This window comes from Pseudorca crassidens, chromosome 19, assembly GCF_039906515.1.
Source record: "Pseudorca crassidens isolate mPseCra1 chromosome 19, mPseCra1.hap1, whole genome shotgun sequence".
Taxonomy (NCBI): domain Eukaryota; kingdom Metazoa; phylum Chordata; class Mammalia; order Artiodactyla; family Delphinidae; genus Pseudorca; species Pseudorca crassidens.
In genome coordinates this window covers 51,695,243-51,721,411 of record NC_090314.1, presented here as the reverse complement: position 1 = coordinate 51,721,411, position 26,169 = coordinate 51,695,243, and the positions used below count along the sequence as shown (strand labels likewise).

Here is a 26,169-nt window from a genome sequence, read left to right as displayed (position 1 = left end):
GCATCCTGAAGTTTGGTAAATCCTCGGTGACCAAGTCTCTGGGTGTGTACCCTGATGGAGGTGGGCGAAGACAGTCGTGGCAGCTTTGTTTTACTGACACGGAGACCTTCTACATGGCCGCAGCGTAATCCCTGCGCTGGCTGAGCATCTTGCGTGGGGCGGCGGTGGCTGTTTTGAGGGAAGAGGGGCCTGTGGGGGCTCCTGGTCAGGACAGGAGGCTCCTGCAGGGGTGCAGAGATCAGAGCCAGGCATGTCGAGTGCTGCCCCCAGGGTAGTGCCACCTGGCGTGTTTCTGTGGTATTGGTGCCGAGCCCTCTCTGGGTGTGGTCTGTGGGGCCAGCTAGGGGAGCGAGAGGTCCTCACAGGTCACCTCCCGCGACGCTGTCCCTGCGCCTGCTGTCCTCCCCTCACTCAACTGTTTCCTTCTCATTGTTTGCCTGCTTCCTGTGTTTCTGCCCCAAGACTGCAAGCTCCCCCAGGAGGTCAGGGACTCAGCCTGAGTCAGAGAGCTGGGGGATGGGTGTGTGCACTGGTTGGAGAGGAGTGAAGGGGGCCTGGGCTTTGGTGTGGGAGCCCGAGGGTGGCTGCCGGCCCAGACCAGTGTACAGGAGGGTGGGTGAGAGCCAGCACTCCAGGAGTGCAGCACTGAGCAGATGCCTGTGGTGGGGACGATGGGGCCGTGGACACAGCTGGAGCTCTGCATGGCGTGTGCAGCAGGCAGAGAGGATGGGGAAGGAGTCCCATGGCAGATGCAGAGAGGGAGGTCGCAGGTGGCAGCATGGGGTCCCAAGGTGAAGGGATACAGAGTTGGGCCGAGGAGTGGGCGTGAGTGGGCTCAGGTGAAGGTGGTCCCATGCTACACAGGGTCTCGAGATGAGGGGGCTCAGGAGGCGGGAAGTGTGGGGGGGGTGGGGACTGTGTGAGACCCCAGAGAGGTGGTGGTGGGAATTGCCACCTGAGAGCCAGGGTCTTAGGTTGGAGAGTGGCAGTGGGCCAGGAAAGAGTGAGCTCTTGGCAGCTGGGGCCTCGCTTGAGCTGTCACCTACCTGTCTGTCCCCTTTTGGCAGGTTTGTCACGCGGCCCGACGTTAAGCAGAAGAAGATGGCGAGTTTCCTGGACTGGAGCCTATGCACTTTGGCCTGCTCCTCCTTCCAGACCATCGAGGGGGTCATCGCCATGGACGGGATGCTGCAGGCCCTGGTAAACACTGTCCCAGTGGTGCGGGGCGGTCAGCGGTCAGCTTGTGGGGCTGTCAGAACCCTGGGGACAAGCCCTGTTTACCTTGGTTTCGTGGGGAAGTGGTTGGAACACAGGAGATGTTGAACCCCGACAGAACAGTGAACACGGTTTCTTTTCTCTGCTGCTTTGCACTGGGCCCTGCGACTGAGGGCTGGCCCTGCATTGTTAGCGATGGGCTTTCTGCTCTGGGGAAGGGGGTGGACTGGTGGCCCTGCGCATCGCCGCCAGGGGGCACCAGTGCCTGCAGAGCTGGAGCCAGCAGACAGGTAGGGGCGTGTCCTTCTCGAGCTTCCTGCTGCTCAGATGTGTTACAGAGAAAAATGATTGGAACCAGCTTGAAGGAAATAAGGCAGGTGGTTTGAAATTTGGTCTTGTTCAGATACTCAGGGTATTTGTAACCACTGTACTGAGCGCAGACCTGGCCCCTGGCCTGAGAGCTCCCACCGTTTCCTGGCTGCCTGCTTTGCTTGTCTGGTGGTGCCTTTTCTAGGAGGAAAGATCAATTGAGTTTAATTGGTTAAACTCTGCAGGGGAGGGGAGGCTGCTACACTTGATGCTCTGGGATCAGGGCTCCCCTCCCTGGGCCTTGTGGTCCTTGCTCTTTCATTGCAGTGGGTGTGATTTCGTCCTTGCCCTTGTCTCTGAAGCTGGAGAGCTCAGGGCCCACTTTGAGGAGAGCAGGGCATTTGGACTATGTTTAAATGGTGGCATTTGGGCCGTGACTCAGCGTGATGTCATCTTCTTGGGTGTCATCCCATCTCCTTTCCTTGGCTGTTGCAGGTTCTGGCGGGATGTAGGAAGCGTGAGGGCCTGGGGGAAGTGGGGCTGTTGGTGTGATGTCCTGGGGTGGAGGGACAGGAGATGGGAGGATCGGAGAGGACAGTCCTCCTCCCTGCCTGCCCTGCACTTAGAATGTTCTCTCATCTGTGTCTTTTCATTTATGATGCCATTGTCTTCAGGAAGGATTGGCATTTAAATGATGAGGGTATCTCAAGACGTTTTAAAAAGAAACCTGGAAAAATAAAACATGTTCCTGTAGTCTGATGAGGTGATCTGTTTATTCATGTGTCCTTTCATTCTGTAAATAAATGTGATATGTTATACTTACAATGGTTTTTAAAAAGTTGAGATGTAATTCACATAATTCACCTTTTTAAAGTATATAAGTTCAGTGATTATTTTGTATATGTACAGGGTACAACCATCACCACTTGTCTAATTCCAGAATACTCTCATCACCCCTAAAGGAAACCCCACACGCATTAGCAGTCCCTCCCTGTTCCTCCCCTGCCATCCCCCAGCCCCTGGCAACCAGTGATCTACTTTCTGTCTTTCTGGGTTTGCTTATTCTGGACATTTCATACAGTGGAATCATATGCAATGTGACTTTTTGAGTCTGGCTTCTTTCCTTTAGCATCATGTGTTCACGGTTCCTCCACGTTGTAGCCTGTGTCAGTGCTTTGTTCCTCCTTACGGTCAGTACTCCACTGTATGGGAATTCTTAGTTACTCTGAATAATGCTGATCTGAAATTTTGTATATAAGTTTTTGTTTGAGCATATATTTTCAATTTCCTTGCTACAATAGTAGCAACAGGTTTTTTTTTTAAGTTTAACAATAATTTATTTAAAATTTATTTATTTATTTTTGGCTGCTTTGGGTCTTCATTGCTGTGCACGGGCTCTCTCTAGTTGCAGCTAGCAGGGACTACTCTTCGATGCGGTGCGCGGGCTTCTCATTGCGGTGGCTTCTCTTGTTGTGGAGCACTGGCTCTAGGTGCATGGGCCTCAGCAGCTGCATCACGCGGGCTCAGTTGTGGCTCACGGGCTCTAGAGCACAGGCTCAGAAGCTGTGGCGCACGGGCTTAGTTGCTCTGCAGCACGTGGGATCTTCCTGGACCAGGGCTCGAACCCATGTCCCCTGCATTGGCAGACGGATTGTCAACCACTGAGCCACCAGGGAAGCCCCAGTTTAACAATAATTTAAATATTTTTTCTGTGTTTCTGAGGTTTTTAAAAAATTGTTATGGCTGGCGCATCTGTGATACTGATGGAACACAGGTATCAGCCTATGCCTGTAGGTGGCTCTCGTTCCAGCTGCATGTGTGGGGAGGTGCTTAAGGAAGACTTTATTGCTATGATGGGGGTCAGTGCTGGAGGTGGCTGGCCAGGAATGATGCTGAGTGTTGACAAGAGGGGAGCGGGTGGTCCTGGTCACCAGGCCATTGCTGCAGGGGTCCTGGGCGGGCAGGGGAGGGAGGTAGTGCAGGGCATCCAGCCCTGGTGAAGGATGGGGGGATGCAGCTGAGATGGTTTATTTGAAAGTTTGAGTGTAAGTGGATTCTTAGTTTTTTGTATGAGTCACATTGAGAAGTCTTAGGTCACAGAGAAACAAGGGTCTGACGAACACAGCCAAGCCTGTCGGTCCACTTGGCCTTGCAGGGTAGACCCGCCCAGACGCTGGTGCTGCTTCCTGACTCACTTTTGTCCTGCTTTAGACCTCCTTCCCCCAGTCTGGAATCTGTGTCCTTGACAGGCTCCTGGGGTCTCCTGCCAGGCCCCCCTGGCCTGGAAGCTGCCTCTCCAGAGGCCACTGCTGTGTTCAGGTCAGGGTAGCTGAGCCGCAGGTGCCTCCACCATGGGGCTGGAGCCAGCAGTGACCACCCCTGGGGCGTGCAGCTGGCGAGGCCTGTGTAACCCCTGCCTGGACTGGCAGCGGCAGGCCTGTGCGTTCAGGCCACCAGCGAGAGTCCTGGGGGCGCCAGTGCTTTTTTTTTTTTTAACGTTTTTGATCCTCTTACTGCTTGTCACTAGGTTGTTCCCAAGTTTTTTTAAAAAATTAATTTATTTTAACTTATTTTATTTTTGGCTATGGTGGGTTTTCATTGCTGTGTGTGGGCTTTATTTGCGGCGAGCGGGGGCCACTTTTCATTGCGGTGTGAGGACTTCTCACTGCGGTGGCTTCTCTTGTTGCAGAGCATGGACTCTAGGCGCCCGGGCTTCAGTAGTTGTGGCTTGCGGGCTGTAGAGCTGAGGCTTAGTAGTTGTGGTGCACAGGCTTAGTTGCTGTGTGGCATGTGGGGTCTTCCCAGACCAGGGCTTGAACCTGTGTCCCCTGCATTGGCAGGCGGATTCTTAACCACTGTGCCACCAGGGAAACCCTGTTCCCAAGTTCTGTTCCTTCTTCCCCGGGTGGGGCACAGGCGTTGGCAAGCCCACTGCTGCCCTCCTGCTGGCCCCTTCACTGGCCATGAGTGGGGAAGTGCTTTTTATTGGGACATCTCCCCGTTTGACACTCAGGAGGAGAGAAGGCCTCCATTTTCTCTTCCTCCTGAGGAATAAAATGATTTTCCCAAAGGCTTAGCAAAGTTGAACCCTGTGTCCCTGCCCGCTTGTTGGCCCAGAGGAGGAAGCCCTGCGGGGCCGAGGCCCTTTGGCAGCCGCACCCAGGAGCTGTCGGGGAGATGCGCCCTCAGTGAGGGTATCACCTGGTGTAAGAGCCCTGCCAGGGGAGGGGAGGCCTGGCCCTCCCACAGCTCCCAGGGCAGGCACATCCTTCTGGAGCCTTCAGAAGCCTAGTGCTTCCTCTGGAAAACCCAGGTCTTTCTGGAATCATGCACGTTCTTTCCTTTCCTTTTTTTGAAGGAGAAATTTGGTTTAATTGCTGCTACTGCCGCCTGGGCAGGAGGAGACAGTGTTGGTGCTGAACTCTCCCGGGCGGGAGCGGTTTCACCATGAGCTTGTCAGACCTGAACGGGGAGGCTGGGTGTCCCCTGTGCATGATGAAACCTGCAGGTGTGCTGTGCTTCAGGATTGCGTCTGCCTCCTTCGATGCACTTGGCTTCATTCTATCCACCTGCTCATTAGTGTGGGTTAGGCGAAACAGGTGGACTCGTAACAAGTACCATCGAAACTGGCGCTTCATTTTTATTTCCCTTGAAGCCTGTTCCTCTTGCAGGGATGATTTTTAACCCTCTGGCAAGGAAATAAGTGTTTGGCAACTTCATTTCATTGGAAGGCCTCTTTACTGTAGATCTTTGAAACACCCTTTGGTTTAGTCCCTCTTTAAGCATTAGGATTAATGGAAATCTAGGAAATTCAAGGAAGGGAAACACAATATTAAAAATTGAGGGGCTTCCCTGGTGGCGCAGTGGTTGAGAGTCCGCCTGCCGATGCAGGGGACGCGAATTCGTGCCCCGGTCTGGGAGGATCCCACATGCCGCAGAGAGGCTATAGGCCCACAAGCCGTGGACGCTGAGCCTGCGGGTCCGGAGCCTGTGCTCCGCAACGGGAGAGGCCACAACAGTGAGAGGCCCGCGTACTGCAAAAAAAAAAAAAAAAAAAAATTGAGGCTGGTGGCCATTTGAACTTGCTGCGCTCCGCTCACACTGGCAGGCATGCCGTCTCCGCTCTGGCTCCTCAGATTAGAGACTGACTGACAGGTGGCTCTGTGTGCTTCCCGAGGGCGGGCAGCGGACGGGGGCGCGCCATTCTGTTTGCCAGCTGCTGGGGTTGTCCCCCCTTCACAGTGAGGTTCTTCTGTCCGTTCTGTCACTGTCACAAGTACACCTTGTTAAAGGGTAAAGCAGTCACAAACAAGATTAAAGAGCAGGAAAGTGAAGACAGCAGATGCCCACAGTCCCACAGCCTGAGCCCCTTGTGGGGAGGGCGGGGACCCTGCTTTGGCACGTGGTTTAAGGACGTGGAGGAGCCTCATGTCCAGGTCAGGGTGGCTGTCGAGCAGGTGGCCCGCACCCTCGGACGGGCAGGCTGCACCCCGGATGCGCGCCCCAGACTCCAGACGTGGTTGGCTCTGTCCCCCAGGGAGGAGCGGGTCCTACAGCAGCACCTGAGATCCCAGCGGGGGCAGCCCCTCTCCATGCCCCCGTCTGTGGAAGGGAAGCAGCAGGCCTCTGGCCTCAGAGCGTGGTGTGAGCTCACCCTTGAACTTGAAGAGAAGGCACTTGCTTACCCAGAACATTTCTCATGTGGCTTTGATTCCTCTTCTTTTAGGATTCTTTGGAAACGGCACCCTGTGGTTTCATTAAAGTTGTTTGGCCAGAGGACAAATTAACCAAACTGGGCTTTTTAGTCATAGCACTTGCCTGGGGCAGGGTTTCCGGTGGAGGAAAACGTGGTAGAACGATTTGAATGTGACCATTTTCAGGGTGTGGATGTTTATGTAATGTTCATGTGCTCCTATAGGATTCAGGTGAAATAAGCCATCTTCAGTTTTCTTGGGGGTCTAAGATGTGGAGCAGCCAACTCTGAGGCTGCTTTAATCTCACGTGACTCTGTTTTATGCGTGGCGGGCTGCCCAGTGCACGGGTCTTGTTAGAACACGCACTGTGTGAGGCTTGTCTCCGTTCACCGGCGGCCTGGTTTGTACACCTGCTGTGTGATGGGGTGACGTGTCCTGCTGGACAGGTGTGTGCTTGCAGGCAGCCAGCCTGGGCCCACGCTTGCACGGGAAGGGGCTTAGCCATCGCAATGCCTTTGCCTCTTGGATGAGAGACAAACACAGAGCGCTGTGCTCTATGAGACAAATGCAGACTGCTTGGCCAGTGTCCCTCCACCGTGGTGCCCCACCTCGTAGCCCCCACTTACCTGGCTGCCTGGCCACCCTCACCTTCCCTCCAGCACAGGGGTCCCTCAGGCTCTGTCTGTGCCCGACTCTCCACTGACCTTAGTCCTTGTTTCTGTCCTTGGTCCCAGAGCCCTGGTTCTGTGCACCTGTTGTGCTTCAGGCTCCGCAGGTCAAGGTAGCGTCTTGTGCTGTGGCTTTTCCCTCCTCCCGCCTGAGTTGCGAGTGAGACCCAGCCGCAGAGGAGGATGCTGGCCGGTGCTGTCTGTGCTCTCACAGGCTAAGTCCAGGGCCGAGCCCCAAGGTGGGGAGGTGGCTTGAGGCGTCTCCGAGGCCCCGCCCTCCTTTACTGGTCCAGTGCTTGCTGGGCTGTGCTGGCCACTTCCCTGGCCCATCCTTCACGCTGTCCAGGGTCCTCTCGGCCATCTGCCTGCTGCTGCCCTCCCTCCATTCAGGGGCTGGTCCAGTCTGAAGGGTCCCTCTGGGCAGTGACAACCGCCTCTGGGTGTTCTGGGTCCCATGCTGCTTTTCTGCTGCCCAGGTCGCCTGCCCTGTCAAAGCCCGTCAGTGGGCTTAGCTCTGCCCATCTGGTCCCAGGCGAGGTTCTTCCTCCCTTTCCTCCTTGTGTCTCCTCTTGTCTCACTTCCGCACAGAGCCCCCTCCTCCCCCTGGGTTTGGCACCAGAGCACGACCCCTGCCACTTCCTGCGTCCGAGCCAGCTCTTCTCGGGACGCTCCCCTGTGTGTCACAACCTCCTCCTCTGACCTCTGCTCTGGGAACTGCAGGCTTTATGTTGATCATTTCTAAGTTTCTGTGGCAGGAATTATGCCTTTTGCATCCTTCACACGTCACTTCGTTAGGCAAATAGGAGATGTATGATCAGTGTTTTTGGTACTTGTGAATCGACTGAGAATTGATATTTATCTGAAGAATCATTAGCACTGAGTAAGTGGTCCTAACAGGGCATATTCGGGAGGGACTGGAGTCGACTGGTCTGGCTCTCCCTCCAAGATTGTTCCTGCAGGTCTTTGCCATCCTCAGGCTTGCTCTTCCCATAGTGGAGGTCGAGGTGGGGCAGCATCTTTGCTGACCTTCAGACTGATTCTCACCCTTTTAAGGGAAGAGCTTTTAGCTTTTTTTTGCTACATGGTGTTTGAAATTCCTGTATTAGGGGCGGTAGAAAGCCTGCTTGTGCCTGTACCTTTGTGTGGTTGCTCATGGTTTGTAGAGTCTGACCACGCTGTCTTGGGGTGGGTGGGCTGGACGAGGGCCACCCCGAGTGGCCTCCCAGTCATCCGCCCCGTGCCCTGGAAAGCTGGGCCCCTCTGTGTAGTAGGACCACAGGCAGCCCAAACGCTAGGGTCTAGGAGGGGTCATTTAAACGGCAACATCTTAATGCAGCTTGTTATTAGGATCCTGACTTCCGCGGGGGCTGTTTAGAACATTTGAGGAAGCTGGGTAGATAATAAGGTGGTGGAATACGTCGTTATGAGCAGATTGACATCTGAAAACAGGAGGTCACAGTCGTCAAGTGTCCTCTGGGCTCTTGTGCACCATGCAGCCTCATCTTCCAGACAGGACGCAGGAAGCTGCAGTCAGTGACTGGGGCGGGGCGGGCCGGGCCGTCTCCCCTCCTGTGAAGGTGTGTGTTTATGATTGGGATTTCACTGTTAGGTTAGGAAAAGATTTAACACATAATGGGAAGATAAAACTAATGTGATTATTTTGATCATTTAAACATTTCTTTTTGAAGTTAATTTTTATTTACATATTTGTGTACTTAAAATCCTTTATAGTTTACTTGATATAAGTGCATTTTATCAGAATTGTATTTTTTCATTCTGGGTCCTAGCTGATAATAATCAGCTGTTATCCTAGCCATTGAAAACTCAATTTCAACAACTAAAATTTTTCCACATTTGGAAGTTTTTTGTTTTCCCCTTAGTGTATGCAATCCTGAGGAAGTAAACCAGGCACCCTCTCGAGAGAACAGATGTCTTGCTTCTTCTTGGGGTGGGAAGTGCCTCTGGTTGGGCTGGCTTGCCCCTCCCCTCCCTCAGGCCTGGTCCTGAGCACAGTCTGGTGGGCATGGCCTTCAGGCCAGTTGTCCTCCTGTATTTCTTAGTGATCCCCTGTACAGTTTCAGGTTACTGTCATTTCTTGGGGTGGTGGTGGCCCTCCCCCTCCCTTTTATTTTTGCAAGCCAGTAGTCGTGTGTGTGTGTGTGTGTGTGTGTGTGTGTGTGTGTGTGTATGTGTGTGTGTGTGTCGGGGTGGAGGGTGGTGCACGTGGTGGGGTTCTTCTCCTCTGACCTGCAGGGAAGGGGGGCCTGGAGCGTGAGTTAAGAGAATTCGTCTGTATAGCGCCCTTGGGTGTTACTCAGAGGGCGCCAAGCTGTTGGACTTTGTTGCCTTGCATGGAAGGTTTGGTCCTGGCTCGGCTCTGTGGCTCCAGCAGGGACCATCAGTCAAGCTCTGGAGTGGCGTCCAGCCTGAAACTGTTGTGTCAGTGCTCATGGTCCTTTCTGTTTACGTTTTGTCCCCTTCGTGTGTGCACATCCAGGAAGAGCTGTGATACTGGGGCATGGTCCCCTCTGTTGCTCTGGGACAGGACTCAGGAGCACAGAATGGGGGAGCTTGTCCTGCCTGAGCCCCATCCTGTCTGCTGGTTGGTGCGTTTGTGATGTCACGTCTTTCTGAGGGACTGGGAATGGGGCCATCATGCAGTGAGGTGCCCCTCAGTGCCAGTGCTCATCAGCTCACAGGGTAATTCTTGGGTGCTAGTAAGTGGCACCCCTGAGCCGTGTGGTGTGGGCCCCTTTCTCCCAGGGCCTAGGGTGGAGCTGCTTTTCTTGCCCTTGACTCAGTGGTGCCTTCAGGGGCCTCAGACCAGCATCTCCTGCTTGGCAGCCGGGTGGACTTGCTCTCAACAGCCGACAGCCTGTGATTTATGGCTGGAGAACATGCCCTGGGGAGGGAAGCTGGTTGCATGGTGCAGAAGAGCTGGCTTGGGTGGGTAGTGATCGGAAGGTGTGGTGGTTTAGAGTGATTACTGGGAAATGCATTTGTTTGCACTTTATGCTGTGCTGGTTTCTAGAACAACAGGAGCAGACCTGGCGGTCATCTCTCCTCAGATGGGTGTGCTGTGTGGTCTCGTCTCTCTGTGGTGTGAGGGCTTGTATGGAGTGTGTGCTTCCAGCTGGTGGTTTTCAGTTGGCTCATGTTTTATGCTTCCATGAAAAATGGGGTACACTCCCCATTTAGTGGCCCGGCTGATGGATCCTCCTGACCATCTGAAGATGAGAGCATTTCTGTTGGCCACTTCCTCCCGTTGCTGGGGGTCACTGTTCTCTGCACATGCCGGGTTGGACCGTGTGCTCTCAGGAGGGAAGGGCAGTGAAGATGGCCCTACTTTACGTGGAAAAATAGACTAAGAAACAAAATCAAAGCCCTGGCCCTCTGTGATTTTTGTTCCTTTTCATCCCTTTAGCCATTCTGAGTCTGTTCATGGGAGAGTCTGTAACTCCTGTGACCTTTGCCTTTGTGCATACAGAGCACCCCCACCCCTGGGAAATCCTGTGGGCTTCAAGGTCAGGAAAAGTGTAGGGATAAAAAGAACCCACCTTGGGTTTCCCTGGTGGCGCAGTGGTTGAGAGTCCGCCTGCCGATGCAGGGGACATGGGTTCGTACCCTGGTCCGGGAAGACCCCACATGCTGCGGAGCGGCTAGGCCCTTGAGCCATGGCCGCTGAGCCTGCGCGTCCGGAGCCTGTGCTTCGCAACAGGAGAGGCCACAACAGTGAGAGGCCCGCGTACCATAAAAAAAAAAGAACCCACCTTGAACCCATAAAAGATGGGGTATTGGGTCCCCTTTGGTCCAGACAGTGGCCTGCAGCCTGGCCTTGGGGCTGGTCCCCTCTGTGAGGTGGGGACCATGGGGGACTGTCACCATCTGCCCATGCCCAGTGGCGGGCTGTGTCAGTGACAGTTGTCCTGGGAAATCTTCACTACTTGTTCTTTTCTCTTACTTAGATTTTGTAAGGAATTTGGCAAATGAAGGATGTTCATGTGTGAGAGCATTTGGGGCCTTTCCTCGTATTTTAAATTCTTATTATTTATCAGTGAATGAGACCAAAGAGCGTTTAAGTGGTCACCAGGTGCTGTCAGTTCTGTTTCCTGCCGTTGCCTGTCCAGCCTCCCTCCCCCTGCAGACCGTCTGCCCTGGTCTAGGCGCCCCACCTCAGCTTCCCGGACGTTGAGAGTGGCCTCCCCATGTGTCCCGCACACTGCTGCCAGGGTGGTGCCCGCAGGGTGAGATTTCAGTCCCTCACACGGATCCTAAGGAGGGAGCTGTGTCTGTCGTGGACAAGCCACCCCCTAAGCCTGTGGCTCTGCACAGCAGCTGTTGTGTGTGGATTCTGTGGGTCCTGACAGGCCAGGGCATGGGCTGGGGGGGCACTTGTCTCTGCCTCGTGCTGCCAAGGGCCTTGCCTGAGAAGCCCGCACTGTGTGGGTGACTAGAAGGGTTAGGCTCAGCTGGGCCTGTGGCTCCTGCGTGGCACCTCTGCATGTGGCTACTGGGTTTCCAGGGAGAGTGTCCCAGGCAGAGGATCCTGGGCTTGGCAGTCACAGTGTTGCTTCTGCCTGGCTCTGTTGGTTGAAGCAGCTGGAAGACCCCTGGCCCCAGGGAGGGAGGCAATGACCCCAGAGACCCCGGCTGTGGAGGGGAGGACGTCAGAGAACTTGCCACATAGGGTGACCGTACGATTTTTATCCACACTATGTATTTGAGAGTAAAAGGAGGCTCTGCTCTATTCATAACAAAGCTGCCAGGAGTGAGGGGGGTGAACTGGCCAAGGTGCCCGTCTGACCCGATGCTCCAGTGGAACAGTGTACCCGCGGCCCGCCTGCATGGGGTGCCCATCGGTAGACCTTGTCCCTGCGCTGAGAGCTGCTGAAGGGAAGCTTCTCGGTGAGGTTTGTTTTTGACGCCCCCCCCCGCCCCCCGGCACTATTAGGCATCTCATCGCACGTTGTGTGGACCCCATCACACCACTGGTCTGCAGACGGTAAGTGGGTATTTTGGTGCTTTTGGCGCCCTCCCAGATTCCAAGTCCTCACATGGAAGGAACCAAGTGTTTCTGCTCAGGAGTAATTGTTCTGAAAATGGATGACTTGTGTCTAAAATATATTAAATTGGATGCATTTGAATTTACATGGAGTAAGTTAACTTTAAATTTTGTAAATGAAACCTAGGGAAGAGTTCTTAAAAGAAAATAGTTTTTGGACAAACGAAAGGAATATTTCTGTATTTACCAGGTAGGAGACAATTCAGATATCATTGGTTAATATAATGCGTTTTATGTTCATTTGCATTTTATTCTCTGAGTGGCTCAGCGAACTGGTACCATCACTGCCGCCTGTCGTTTACTGAGGAAACTGAGATTCAGAGAGGGTGCCTTCCTGCCCCGTCACACAGGTGGTCAGGGGTCTGGATGCTTCTCTGTGTGACATTCGTGGAGAATCCTCAGCACAGTCAGTGGGTAGTGTAGGAAGAGCTCCTTCTTCTTTGAAAAATCATTTTTATTCTACACTTGGTGAAGAGATTAAGCAGTCCAGAGGCTTGGTGATGACAATACATCAGCCCTTGTCTGCTCTTGTCAGCACAGCCCCTTCTCCCGGAGACAGCCCGCTTTGTGCTGAGGATGATTGCTGCCCCTTCCTCCTGCACAATGTGCTCCAGCCCATCTGCTGGCTTGCTGATGCCCCTCCTGCTATCTCCCAGCTTTGTTGACAATGTCACTGTTTTTAGGTTCTCTGGACCTGTTTCCTCTGCCATCCCCTCTCCACAGGGTCTCCTGATCCCACCCCTCTTTGTAAGAGGATGTCATGGTGCTTTTCCTCCCCTGCTGCCTGCCTCGCCCGTTGCTTCTTCTCAGCCAGTGCCTGTGTGTATTCACTTGTACATGATACGAGTTGGCAGCATTTCCCTTCCGTTCTGTATCCTTCTTTAAGTCTTGGGCTTAGAATCATTGGTTTGTAACTTTTACAGTCAATAACATTCATGACAGGGGTTCGTTTTCTGCTCTGCAGTCCCAGGGTCCTTATGAAGGAGCGTTGTGCCTGGTATTAATGTCAGATGGAGTCTACTTTCTAACATTCCCGTTGATCAGAATCCTGTCTTGTTTTTGTTTCTTTCACATGTGGACCACAACTTGTACAGTTTTGATTTTCTTGTATTTTGCTTATCTTTTTCTGTTCTTCACTAGCCCTTAATATGGTCTTAATATTGTTGATTGCTTAGACTCCCTTCCACCCTTCTGGAAGATTCTGCTCTGTGTTTTTGCTGACTCTGTGGAGCCCCTCAGGGTCATCTGGGACAAGCTGGATCCTCCTCTTGTAGCCCCACTTCTAGTGTGGAGCACCTTCTCACCACTCCATCGAAAATTTGTTGCGATTTCTTGCTGTTTATTTAGGGGAAAGCGTTCAGTCTTTTACCATTAAGTATGATACCAGTTGTGGGTTTTCATAGATGCTCTTTATCATGTTGAGGAAGTTCCCTTCTATTTGTAGTTGATGGGGAACTTTTATCATGAATGGATGTTGGATTTTGTCAGGTGCTTTTTTTGCTTTTACTGAGCTGATTGTATGTTTTTGTTCTCTGTTCTGCTAATACGATGTATTATATAAATCAATTTTTGAATGTTAAACCAGCCTTGCATTCCTTGCAAATGGGGAATAAATCCCATTTGGTCATGGAGTAAAATCCATTTAATATGTTCCTGGATTCATTTTGCTAGTATTTTGTTAAGGATATAAAAAAGAAATTATTTTAATTAATTAATTTATTTATTTTCTTTGGTTGCTTCAGGTCTTAGTTGCGGCTCGCCGGCTCCTTAGTTGTGGCATGCAAACTCTTAGTTGCAGCATGCATGTGGGATCTAGTTCCCTGACCAGGGATCGAACCCATGCCCCCTGCCTTGGTAGTGTGGAGTCTTAACCACTGCGCCACCAGGGAAGTCCTAAGGATTTCTATATGTTTGTTCATGAGGGACATTGATCTGCGGTTTTCCTATGATGTCTGTGGCTTTTGTATCAGGCGAGGACCGGGAACTGTTCCTCCTCTGTTTTCTTGAAGTTTATGTAGGATGTATTTTTTCCTTAAATGTTTGCTAGAATTCATTAGTGAAGCCATGTGGGCCTGGGGGTTTCTTTATGGAAAGATTCTAAAGTACTAATTTAAATTTCTTTACATGATCCAAGTCTATTCAGATTTTCTATTTCTTAAGCCATTTTTGCTTATTTGGAATTTGTCTTGGAATTTGTCCACTTCCTTTGGGTTGTCTAATTTTTTTTTTTAAATAAATATATATATATATTTATTTATTTTTGGCTGCGTTGGGTCTCGTTGCTGCGCGCGGGCTTTCTCTAGTTGCGGCGAGCAGGGACTACTCTTACATTGCGGTGTGCGGCCTTCTCATTGTGGTGGCTTCTCTTGTTTTGGAGCATGGACTCTAGGGCGCTCGGGCTTCAGTAGTTGTGGCATGAGGGCTCCGTAGTTGTGGCTTGTGGGCTCTAGAGGGCAGGCTCAGTAGTTGTGGCACACGGGCTTAGTTGCTCTGCGGCATGTGGGATCTTCCTGGACCAGGGCTCAAACCCGTGTCCCCTGCGTTGGCAGGCAGATTCTTAACCACTGCGCCACGAGGGAAGTCCCGTCTAATTTGTTGTTGTAAAGTTGTTTATAAAATCCCTTTGTTATCCTTTTAGTTTCTTTAGGCTCTTTTGTGAAGTCCTTGAATCCCTGCCTTTATTTTTATGTATACATGTGTGTGTGTGCACATGTGCACACATGTGTGTATATTAAAATAAAATATACAACCACACACTTGTGTTGTTGAACTGTTTTAAATTAAATCACTCCACTGCCTGTAAATACTTCAGTGTGTATTCTACATAATCAGCATACCATTTTGAGGACTTCTTTTTAAAACAAAAAGTTTTGTTGTCTCCCACATGATAGTAATTCTGATTGTAGTATCCACTGGAAGAGAACACAGAGTGGGTACTTTGAGTTCAGTGATGCTTAACTGTGCATTCATGTCTGTTAATCTGGCCGTGTCTGCCCGCCATGCAGCTGGGTGTGGCAAGGCCTCCCCTCTTGCTGCCCGGACTCAGCGTGGAGCTTGGGGTGGGCAGGGTTCAGAAAGGGCAGCAGTGATTCTGGTGCTTCAGTAGCTGAGACGGTAAGTCTTCCTGGTGGTATTTTCTACCATAGAGCTGTTGGCGTACTAGAGTGTGCTTCACAGTTTTAGAAAATTTGGCAAAATTTATGTTAGTTATTTTTATACCAAGACATTTATTTGTGTTTTTAAGCGTATAATTACTATAACTTTGAAAGTTGATTGAGACCTGAGTGGTTTTTATAACTTGTGTGCTTGTCGTATTGTCAGCTGTTTCCTTGTGGCACCGGTTGTCTTTGTGTGCAGTGGCACTGGCCGTGTGGATGGCTTTGTGCCCTGAAAACAGAGGGGAGGTGGTATGTGTCCGCAGGGCACGCTGGCGCTGCGATCTGGGCTGGGCCAGCCCTGAGACGCCCCCTCAGCCCTGCAGGCTGGGCCTCCTGCTTGGAGGAGGAGCTGGACCCTCGGTGAAGCCCCATCCTCGGCCAGGTTCTCTGTCCTGGTTTGTATGTGAGGCAGTTTGGAGCTGAGACCGTTGCATCCAGGTTGTTTATGTGAACCCTGACATTTAGTTTTTTTAAAGTTAGAGATATCTAACCACAGTGGTCTGTTCTGTAAGCTTTACTGCTGGGGTCTGGACTGTCTGAGTCCTGTATGGAGGCCTGGCCTAGCTCCTGGGGGAGGCCGCGGCGGAGCTGGAAGGATGCGTGGCAGGTGAGGGACGGCAGTGGCCTGCATGGAGGCTGCAGCGGAGCTGGAGGGATCGAGGCAGGTGACGGACGGCAGTGGGCTGCATGGTGCGGCCCGCCCTTTCCTTACTCCTGGTCCCAGACCAGCTCCACGGCCACCAGCTTGGGTGTCTGTCCTTCTGAGCCAGTCCACTGGTCCTGTTGTGGCAGTCGGGGCAGGAGGCTGATGGCCAGCGTAGTAGATGGGGTTGCTCTCGTGGCCTCTGCTGCAGGAGGAGGGTGGCGGGCGTTGTGCCCAGGGCTGTGGGTGGCTCACCCTGGGGCTCACACGTCCTGCTCAGACTCATCTGGCTGCAGGATGGTTTCCTCCTTCCTTTCCACCAAGCCACCTCCCTGACTCCTTTAAAAGTTCACCAGGGGGCTTCCTTGGTGGCACAGTGGTTAAGAATCCGCCTGCCAATGCAGGGGACATGGGTTCGATCTCTGGTCCGGGAAGATCCCACATGCCGCAGAGCAGCTAAGCCCGTGTGCCACAACTACTGAGGCTGCGCTCTAGAGCCCCTGAGCCACAACTACTGAGCCCACGTGCCACAACAACTGAACCTGCACGCTTAGAGCCCGTGCTCCACAACAAGAGAAGCCACCACAACGAGAAGCCTGCACACCACAACGAAGAGTAGCCCCCACTCGCCGCAACCAGAGAAAGCCCGCGCACAGCAACGAAGACCCAGTGCAGACAAAAATAAAATAAGTTAAAAAAAAAAAAAAAAAGTTCACCAGGAAGAAGCTAGGGGATGCAGGTGACTTTCCCCCTCCTCATAAACCCAGATTGTAAAGACAAACATTTCAAGTGTTTTGGGAGTGGTTTACCAGTCATGAAATGGGGATATTTCAGATGTGGCCCGTGAACGTCCGGGGGTCCTTCTCCACTTGTAGTGTGGGTCATGGAAAGTTGTGGGGGAATGAAATGTCCTGAACTTCCTAATCTGATGGCTGGCTCATGGTTTTGGGGTTGAGTTGTTGCGGGGAGAGGAAGGGCACAAAGCACGAAGGAGAGCATGATTTCTGCCAAGGGGCTTTTGCAGCAGAGGGCCAGAGCAGGGCTGGTGAGGTGAGGCACTTATCACGTGTGCTGGGAGAGGCGGTGGAGCCATGGGCCACTGGCTGGGAGGTTCCATGGTGCTTTGAGTGTTGGGATGTCCTGGGCCTGTGGGTCTGAGCCCTGTGTCTTGTTCTCCTGTGAGCCTGCCTCAGAGTGTCCAGGGCCCCGGAGTGGTTGGTCTCCATGTGAAACACCACTGACTAAGTGTCTGGGATGGTGTTCACTCTCTTCACCTTGGCTGAGCAGCTCCCTCACCAGCAGGACCTGGTGTCGGGGGACGGGGTCCAGTGCGATTGGGCCCACGTACCTTCAGATGGTCTAAGACAGAAGTGGTCTCACCTTGCCAGTTAAATAGTAATTTTTTTTTTTTTTTGGCGGTACGCGGGCCTCTCACTGTTGTGGCCTCTCCCGTTGTGGAGCACAGGCTCCGGACGCGCAGGCTCAGCGGCCATGGCTCACGGGCCCAGCCGCTCCGCGGCATGTGGGATCTTCCCGGACCGGGGCACAAACCCGTGTCCCCTGCATCGGCAGGCGGACTCCCAACCGCTGCGCCACCAGGGAAGCCCCAAATAGTAATTCTTGAAGGAGAAGAAGTTCTTTAGCTGTTTTCTTAGAGTTGCTTAGCTTTAGGGTTCTTCGTTTAAGGGCTTGGATACCCAAGTCTTGCAGAGTTGAAAGTGGAGGGTAAAATTTCAGGTTGAGGACTCCGGGTATTTGAGGTTTTGACAGCCTGCCGGCCCCACGTGTGTGAGAAGCAGGAGGGGCCCTTTCTCCTTTGCTGGCTCAGAACGAGGATGAGTACGTGGGTGCCTTACCTTTGTGTCGGATAATTCGACCTGTAACTCTTATCCTTTGGTACCTTCAGGTACACGCTAGTCATGGAAACCCGGTACGATTCCTTACTCTCCTTACAGGCCAGCACCCTTAACTTCAACGCGGGCGTGTGTCAGTGAGCAGGGCCTCACCGCTGCATGTCTGGTTTACGTTGCCCCTTTGGAAGATTTCCTCTCTAGTCTCTTGTAATTCCTTTCTTTGTCATGTACAGAAACTCTTCTCTTGTTATTTCCTGGCGAGTGTCTAGAATAAAAATCCTGGAAGATGTGATGAATTGTTTTGATAATTGATGTTTTAAATTTGTAAATGTATTTGCAAATTCTAACAGAATTTTTTTTCCTTTTTTTAAGGCACAAATATTTAAGCATGGAAAACGTGAAGACTGTTTACCCTACGGTAAGGTTTATTTGTAAGTGAGGGTGTGTTTGTGACATGAGTTTGCCTGAATTATGATCAAATGTGTCTCTTTAACAGTTTATTCACAGGCACAAAAATCTGTGACTTGCTATATTTGGATACTATCATAGGTCTTTTTTCTCGGTCTTCTTTGTGTGTGTGTGTGTATGTACGTATGTGTTAATAATCTGACTGTTAGGTCTCAGGCCTCTTAGGGAGGAGGTCTGGGTTCCTGATGCCCTGACTGTCTGGTCTTGATCCTGGGGGCCTTGGGATGTAGATGAAGCCCTGAGGTTTCTGGCTCGCTTCCTGGGGGCCCAACTGCATTCTTCCCAGCACCATGGCTACATCATTTGCCCTTTTTGCCTCATTCTCTTAATTTTAGATTGAACCTCAACTTATGAAAATCAGTATAGTGATTTTCGCTGCAGGAAGGCTTACTCCCTGGAACAAGAGAAATTTCTTAGTCCATGTTTTAGAAGATGTATGAATCAGATTTAGGTAGTAGAGTCTATTTCTTGAAGTTTTCATCATGGAACATTTCATACACATACAGGAAGACTGATTGGTATAGTGACCTCTCATATTTCTATCACAAGCTTCAGGTTTTTAATTCATGGGCACTCCTGTTTCATCCATGCTCCCCCTCACCCACCACCTAGACACCCTATCATTCCACTGGCATCTGTTGACTCTTTTTGGAAACATAACCTTGATGTCATTGTCACACAGAACATGAGCAGTCGCCATTCAGCATCGTCACACGTTGTCCTTGATGGACTCGCACACACAGATCCCAGGTCCATCTTGAGTTACTGTCAGTTATACCTACGCTGGTCACTGTGCGCCGTTTGGGTCTTTTGGGAAGTTACCCAGATGCCATTTCAACTTGTCTTGAACGCCCCCTCCTTGTCTCACACGAAACATGGTCCTGCGTGCTCTCCTGGTCTCCGCTTCCCCCGATGCCCACCTCATTGCCCCAAATAGCCTTGACTGCAAGGGGGCCCGATCACACAGTTTCCCTGCTTGTAGAGACCCCTCTCTGTTCTTGCAGCCTCATGCTTAAGCCTGTCTGCATGGTCCTCATGGCCTGCATGTGCTCCACCCTCCAGGCACGTGCCCGCTGTCTCTGTCCAGGACACTGTTCCCTCCCTGGGTTCCTCTGCGTTCCATCTCCAGATCCATGGTTCACAGTGAGAGGGTTGGGCAGGTCCGACTCCAGCTGCACTTAGTAAATGACATGGGGTGAAAGGGTCTTTATGAAGCAGAGCTCAAGGGGTCCAGCGTAGATGTAGGCCTTCACAATGACTGGGGTCGGGGGGGCCTGTGGAAGTGTCTGGTTTTGGTGTCGTGCGTGTCAGGTGGGGTTGGTGGGTTTGGGAGATGACACAAAACCTTCCCACCAAACTGAGCGAGATGTGCTGTGTTCACAGCTGCCACCGTTCTCCAGTGCCTGGACAACTGCAGGCTCCCCGACAGCAACCAGACCCTGCTCCGGAAGCTTGGGGTGAAGCTTGTGCAGCGGCTGGGCCTGACCTTCCTGAAGCCCCAGGTGGCCAAGTGGAGGTGAGTGGACTGAGTGGTAACCACGCGACCAGGGTGTGTCGGGAGGCTGGCGCGGGGCTAGGTGTTTCAGGTGGCTGGACACAGCGGGCTGATTGACGTGTCCTCCTGCTTTCATTTTTTCCCCAGTCTCAGCAGTGTTTCTGATTTTGAAAGGAACACCTTTTCTTTCGGTTATTTTCTGACCCCACATCTTCCAGGTAGAATCTTGAAGTGGAACTGATGACAAGGAAGGCTTGTTTCGCACTCACTGAGAGTGCTTGTCATTCAAGTGTAGGGCAGCCTCACTGGCGGGTCGCACCGTAGGGAAGGCTCCATTCTGGTCACCTCAGTCTGGGTCATGGGCTCCTTCCTCGAGGTTTACTCAGAAAGGAAGGCTGTCTCTGCCTGTGGATGGAAACGATGTCTTAAGGGTTCTTTTGAAGTAGTGGCTCCCCCGGAAACAGACTGTTTGCTGTGCTGGGGGTGGTACTGCATTTTAGCAGTCTTCAGTTTTATTTCACGTATTCATTTGTGTGGTTTGGGAGGAATTATTTGATTAAGTTTGTCTCCAATTATAGGAAATTCCAGAGAAGTGTGTTATGTTTTAGTGATGTTTTACTGAAATACCTTTTAGGTGTTCTGTATACAGCTTGTTCTGTAAGTTGTTTATGAGACTAAATGTTAGTGGTTACTTTGCAGATGCTGTGGAAAATTAACATTCTGTGCTGTATTAGGGCTCCCCTGAGAAACAGAACCAATTGGTGTGTGCGTGTAAAGAGACTTATCATAAGGAATTGGCTTATGCTTGTGGAGCTGGCAAGTCCCCACATCTGGCAGGCTTGGAGGCCAGGAGGAGCTAATGTTTCAACTTGAGTCTGAAGGCAGGAAGTATCCCTCTCACTGGGGGAGAGGGAGCCTATCTGTGATCCTCAGGCCTTCAGTGGATTGGGCAAGGCCCACCACACTGGGGAGAGCAACCTGCTTTACTAAGCCCACAGCTTAAATGTTAATTTCACCCACAATCACGGTCACAGACACAACCAGAATAATGTTTGAGCAAATATCTCGGCACTGTGACCCGGTCAACTGGACACGTTAAAATGAACTATCACAAGTACTCCAAGCATTTATGTGGGAAGGAGAGTAATTTAGCACCCCAGTTACTTTGTTCAGTCTGTATCTCTCTGTACACTGAGTGTGATCATTAATGTGGTGGGTTCAGTCTCCGTCTTGCTCTTTGTTTTCTCTCTCTTCCGTCTTTTTTTCATTTTATCCCCTCGGATACATTTTCATTTTACTTTTTTTCTTTTTCTTTTTTTTTTGCGGTACGCGGGCCTCTCAGTGTTGTGGCCTCCCCCGTTGCGGAGCACAGGCTCCAGACGCACAGGCTCAGTGGCCATGGCTCACGGGCCTAGCCGCTCCGCGGCATGTGGGATCTTCCGGGATCGGGGCACGAACCCGTGTCCCCTGCATCGGCAGGCGGACTCTCAACCACTGCGCCACCAGGGAAGCCCCTTTTTATCTTTTAGATTCATTCCCTTTTTGGTTGCCTTCCCCTTAGGGACAGGCAGGTAACTGGCCGCACTGCCCCTCCTGCTGTCTGGGGCGCAGGCCTTCTCAGTTCCCCCTGCTGGGGTGTGGCCCTTGCTCCTGCAGCAGCCGCTCATGTCTCATGCGTGGCCTTTCAGTCCTTCCTGCTGGACCCACACTTCAGTGACTGCCCAGCGTTACTTGCCCTCTGGACTCTGTTTGGCTCTCTTGGCCTCCCAGCTGCTCTCTGATGGCGCATCTGGGTCTCACACGCCTCACAGCTGCCTGAGGATCCAGGGAGAATTTGGGATGCTGTTTCAGCTCCCCTTCCTTCAGCGTCAATCCCCACTTAGTAGCCATCTCACTAGTCAAGATTTCTTTTTTCTGCCCAGCAGGACGGCGGCTATGCTCGGGCTGTACTTTCCTGTGCCGTGGTTTAGAAAGTGCCTTTGGGAGGAAGCAGAGGGGAAGTTGGGTGCACCTGGGGGCTTCCCTGCTCTGAGGGATTGTAGCCATGCCTTGGTTGTCATCTTGTGCCTGCCAGCGGTTGGTATATACACTTTGTCTAGATTTGTGGTTAAGTCAGGAGGGAAAGTCCAGTGGCAGCCTGTCTGGTCCCTGGTTGCTGGACGATATCGAGAACTTTTTCTGTGAGGTAGAGTCCTCGTGTGTCTTCACTGGAGGACAGTAACAGTGTCGACAGTCGTTGCCCAGTGCCTGCTTCTTGCCGGGAGCTTTATGATCTTGACCACAATCCTGTGGTGCCTGGTGACGTTCTCCTTGGTTCATTTACCTGTTGCTGCTCTGATTCTGACAACAACTCTGATGTGTGTTCTTTTCCAGACCAACACCAGGCAGTTGTCGGACACCAGCTGGGTGTCCTACTGTGTAACTCAGTTTTGACTCTGTCTTTGTGGAGACAGCACCAGATCCTACAGGTTAAGGGCTCAGCCCACTAGACTGTCTCCCCCCGCCTCAACACCTCTCCTCCCTCTGCCAACCCCAATTGCAAGTCGAGGTTGTCACCTGTGTTTCTGACAGTCTGGCTACAGGTTGGAGGGTTTGATAATTTGCTAGAGCGGCTCATAGAACTCAGAGAAATATTTTATTTGAGATTACTGGTTTATTATACAAGGCTATAACTCAGGAACGGCTAGGTGGAAGAGATGCAGAGGGCAGGGCCTGGGGAGAGGGCACAAGGCTTCCATGCCCTCTGAGTTCCCCACCCTTCCTGCTTCTCCCTGTGTTCACCAACCTGGAAGCTGTCCTAACCCACTCCTTTTTTTTTGGTCCGGCCATGTGGCAAGCGGGATTTTAGTTCCCAGACTAAGGGTCAAACTTGCGCCCCCTGCAGTGGAAGCTCGGAGTCTTAACCACTGGACTTCCAGGGGAGTCTTCCTTTTGGGTTTTATTGGAGGCCTCATTGCATAGTCATGGTTGATTAAGTCACTGGCCATTGGCAGTTGATTGAACCTCCATCTTGGGAACTGCCCACACCATCCTTGTTTCACGGAATCTGAGGCCTCAAGGCCACAGCTAAACAGTGTCTGAGTTGGCTCTGTCTCTGAAGCCCCAGTTATCTGGAACTGGACTTGGCCTTAGGCTGTGGCCCCCAGTAATCATGCTGTAACTCGACCGGTCACCTTTTATGCCCCAGGCCCTGTCCTGAGATGGGGCTGCCCCAGAGTCAGGCCCAAGCGTGCCTGTCCTGCTTCTAGGAGGGGAGGCGTTCCTGGGCCTTTCTCTGCACAGGGCCTGGTCTGAGTGCTTTGTGCACATCCTCCCACCTGGCCTCGTTACAGCCCTCTGGGTGGGGCCTCATTTTACAGATGGGAAACTGAGGCAGGCAGAGGTTCAGGGGCTGTGCAGTCAGACAGCTGAGCTGGCATGTGCTGCTGGCCCCTTCATGGCGCTGCAGGAGATGATGCTGGTGGCCTCAGCAGGTGGGGAGGCGGGTGTGGGCGGCAGGAAGTGGTGAGAGCCATTCAGGAGGCAGGATCTGTGGGAGCTGGCATGGACCAGCTGTGGCCCCTGGTGTGGAAGGCAGGCATCTGGCCCGGAGACAGGGGGTGGGGCTCTGCTCAGGTGGGACCTGGAGGCAGAGCCTGTGGAAATAAGGCCAAGGCCAGTGGGTTCAAACGTGCCCTCCCTGCCATTTCTGTTGGGTGCATTCTTTTTTTAAAAAAATAATTAAAAAAATTTTAAATTTATTTTTATTTATTTATTTTTGGCTGCGTTGGGTCTTCGTTGCTGCGCACCAGCTTTCTCTAGTTGTGGCGAGCAGGGGCTGCTCTTCGTTGCGGTGTGCGGGCTTCTCGTTGCAGTGGCTTCTCTTGTTGTGGAGTACAGGCTCTAGGTACACAGGCTTTAGTAGTTGTAGCTCACGGGCTCTAGAGCGCAGGCTCCAGTACTTGTGGCTTATGGGCTCTAGAGCACAGGCTCAGTAGTTGTGGCTCATGGGCTTAGTTGCTCCGCGGCATGTGGGATCTTCCTGGACCAGGGCTCGAACCCGTGTCCCCTGCATTGGCAGGCGGGTTCTTAAGCACTGTGCTACCAGGGAAGCCCTGTTGGGTGCATTCTTGTTGTCACGCTTTGTCACCTGCCTTTCTGCTAAGAAAGCTTTCCGACACGTGAGGGTTTCTGAGTCATCTAGAAGGTGAATCTATGTTCTGTGGCTCAGATGAGGTTGTCATCTTCCTTGACAATCCATGCTGGTGACAGTTACTGCTCAGTTTCCTTCTTGTCCATCCTGTACCTGTAAAGCACATGGAATTTTCACAGTGACACTGAATTGTTGAGTTCAGTCATCAGGATATTCTAGCTCCAAGTTGTCGCAGCAGGTCTGAGGTGTGTTTGTTTGCTTCTTGCAGGTACCAGCGTGGCTGCCGCTCCTTGGTTGCGGGCCTGCAGCTGAGTGTCCAGAGTCCTAGAGATCCAGGGATACAGACCGAGACCCCTGACAGCGACGGAGAGGACGACGTCCCCGAGGAGGTGGAGAGCGTGATAGGTGAGTGGGGGCCACCTCATCTCGACCTGCAGGGGACCTGGCCCCACCTCTGGTCTTTGCAGGGTGGGAGGTGAGCCTGGGGCTGTGTGCATCTGCTGTCTCCCCGCCCCCCGTTGCGGCCCTAGACCGCCCTGGTCGCAGTGCACCTGTGCACCTCCACAGGCTCCGTCCTGCCTCTGCATCAGGCTTCCTGTGCTGCCATGTGCCCTCCACCAGGGCTTCCACTGACCGGCTTGCAAGGCCTGTACTGCTTGGGAGCCCTCTGTGTGGCCTTTCCTAGAGGCTGAGCATTTCTCAGACCCTGTCCCTAGGAGAGCTGCTCTCTGCAGCCTCTGGCAGAAGCTGGTTTCTCTGGGAAGCCTCCCTCATCGGCCTCTGGCCTTCCTCGCTGGTGCTCTCTGCCCAGTGACTGTTAGGAGCTAAGACAGAAATTGCCCTTAAGTGATGACTTAAAGACATACAGAAGGAAATGTCCTTTTATTGTGATTAGAATTGAGATTCTTCATGTAATTGCCTTTATGGTACTGTTTTGAGTGGTGTGCAGGGTGGGTTACCTTAAAGCTGGGAACTGAGAGCTCATCTAAAACTCTGGGTGGTTCCGTGGGGCTCACAGACCGGCCTTCCTGTGTTCTTCCAGAGCAGCTGCTGGTTGGGCTGAAGGACAAGGACACGATTGTGCGGTGGTCTGCGGCCAAAGGGTAGGTGACTGCACTTGGTCGGGGGGCTGGGCTGGGGGCTCACAGCTTATGCCCCAGATGCCTGCAGGTCTACTGAGTCTCCTTAATCATTCAGTACTTCCTGTGGAATTGGAGGGCTGCAAACAGCTCCCAGAGTTTTAAAAGGTAGAATGATTTTTTCCTAATTTACATTTACTGCTTTTTGTTCTAATTTTCAAGAAAATCACTGAGGTTGGTCAGTGGCTTCTTCATGTTCTTGCCCTTCTGGCTGGAATGAGCACGTTTGCCTTTTTTACCTTCAGGTGTTCCTTTCCTTGCTCCTCACGTCCTCACTGCCACGACCCCCACCTCCTGCCTCCACAGCCAGGGGCGGCCCCCCATGTAGAGAGCAGATGCTGCACGGCCTCACTTGATTCCAGAGCCCCCAGGAGGGGCTGGCATCCCCCTCTGCTATGCCTGAGGGAACAGCCAACACAGGTGCCCCAGCACACGCAGTGGGGCCAGGGCGGGTTAGGGGACAGAGTACAAAGGAGATGTTGTGGAGAAAAGGAAAATGGGTGAAGGTGCCCGTGGGCCCTCCCCACAGAGGTTACGGGTGTCCTTGCCAATCCACTCACATAGCGAATGCCGGGGAGAGGAGGCTCACACGGGGGCTTTTGGCCAACCTCGGAGCCCAAAGTCTTGTCTGCTTGGAGTACGATGGGCTGGGAGGGTGGGCCTTTCTGGGGCGCCGCTGGCCGGGACCCAGCCTGGGCAGTGACTTGATGGAAGCTGGCCCGGTTGGCATGCAGCAGGGGATGGACCTTGGTGGCCTGAGCTGGGAGCCGTTGACTGTCTGAGAAGTGCACCTGCCCTGTGGGCTCCCTTTGCCTTGGTCCCCCAGATGCCTGTCCTGTCTCTGTATGTCAGTGTGATGGGCTCCCTGATGGGGCAGGTGGCTTTTATGGAGCAGAATCAGCCTCTTTGCCATCCTCTGGAGAGAAGGACAGTTACTCGGGACGTTCCTAGTGTAGCGTGTGCCCTCGACGGGCTGCTGATGCTGACGACGTTGCTTCTGCTTTTCAGAATCGGTAGGTTGGCTGGAAGACTTCCCAAAGAGCTGGCGGATGATGTGGCCGGGTCTGTGCTGGACTGTTTCAGGTATGTGGGGAGATCAGAGGGGTAGATGTGTTTCTGGGTAAGAGCAGTGGCTTTTCTTTCCTTACTTCCTCCTACGTTTTCTTTCAGTTGAGCTAGTTATCAGATTCTCTGAAGCCATTTCTTTTCCTTTTGAAGTTAAATTTGAGGACTCTAGTTATTTCTGATATATTTCGTGTGTGTGTGTGTGTGTGTGTGCGCGCGCACGCGTGTGCCCCTAATACATCTTTTTTTAAAAAAAATTGGGGTATAG

The 26,169-nt window shown here is 52.3% G+C and overlaps 1 protein-coding gene across 1 annotated transcript in view; it reads left to right on the top strand.

Annotated features, from left to right (window-relative positions):
• Positions 1 to 26,169, top strand: part of TBCD (tubulin folding cofactor D) — a 177,067-nt gene that overhangs the window by 27,263 nt on the left and 123,635 nt on the right. Inside the window, exons 7-12 of the mRNA XM_067716312.1 lie at positions 1,068 to 1,200; positions 17,975 to 18,020; positions 19,454 to 19,586; positions 23,966 to 24,102; positions 24,740 to 24,800; positions 25,845 to 25,919. Of these exons, the coding sequence (XP_067572413.1) occupies positions 1,068 to 1,200; positions 17,975 to 18,020; positions 19,454 to 19,586; positions 23,966 to 24,102; positions 24,740 to 24,800; positions 25,845 to 25,919 (585 nt within the window). The remainder of the gene's footprint in view (positions 1 to 1,067; positions 1,201 to 17,974; positions 18,021 to 19,453; positions 19,587 to 23,965; positions 24,103 to 24,739; positions 24,801 to 25,844; positions 25,920 to 26,169) is intronic.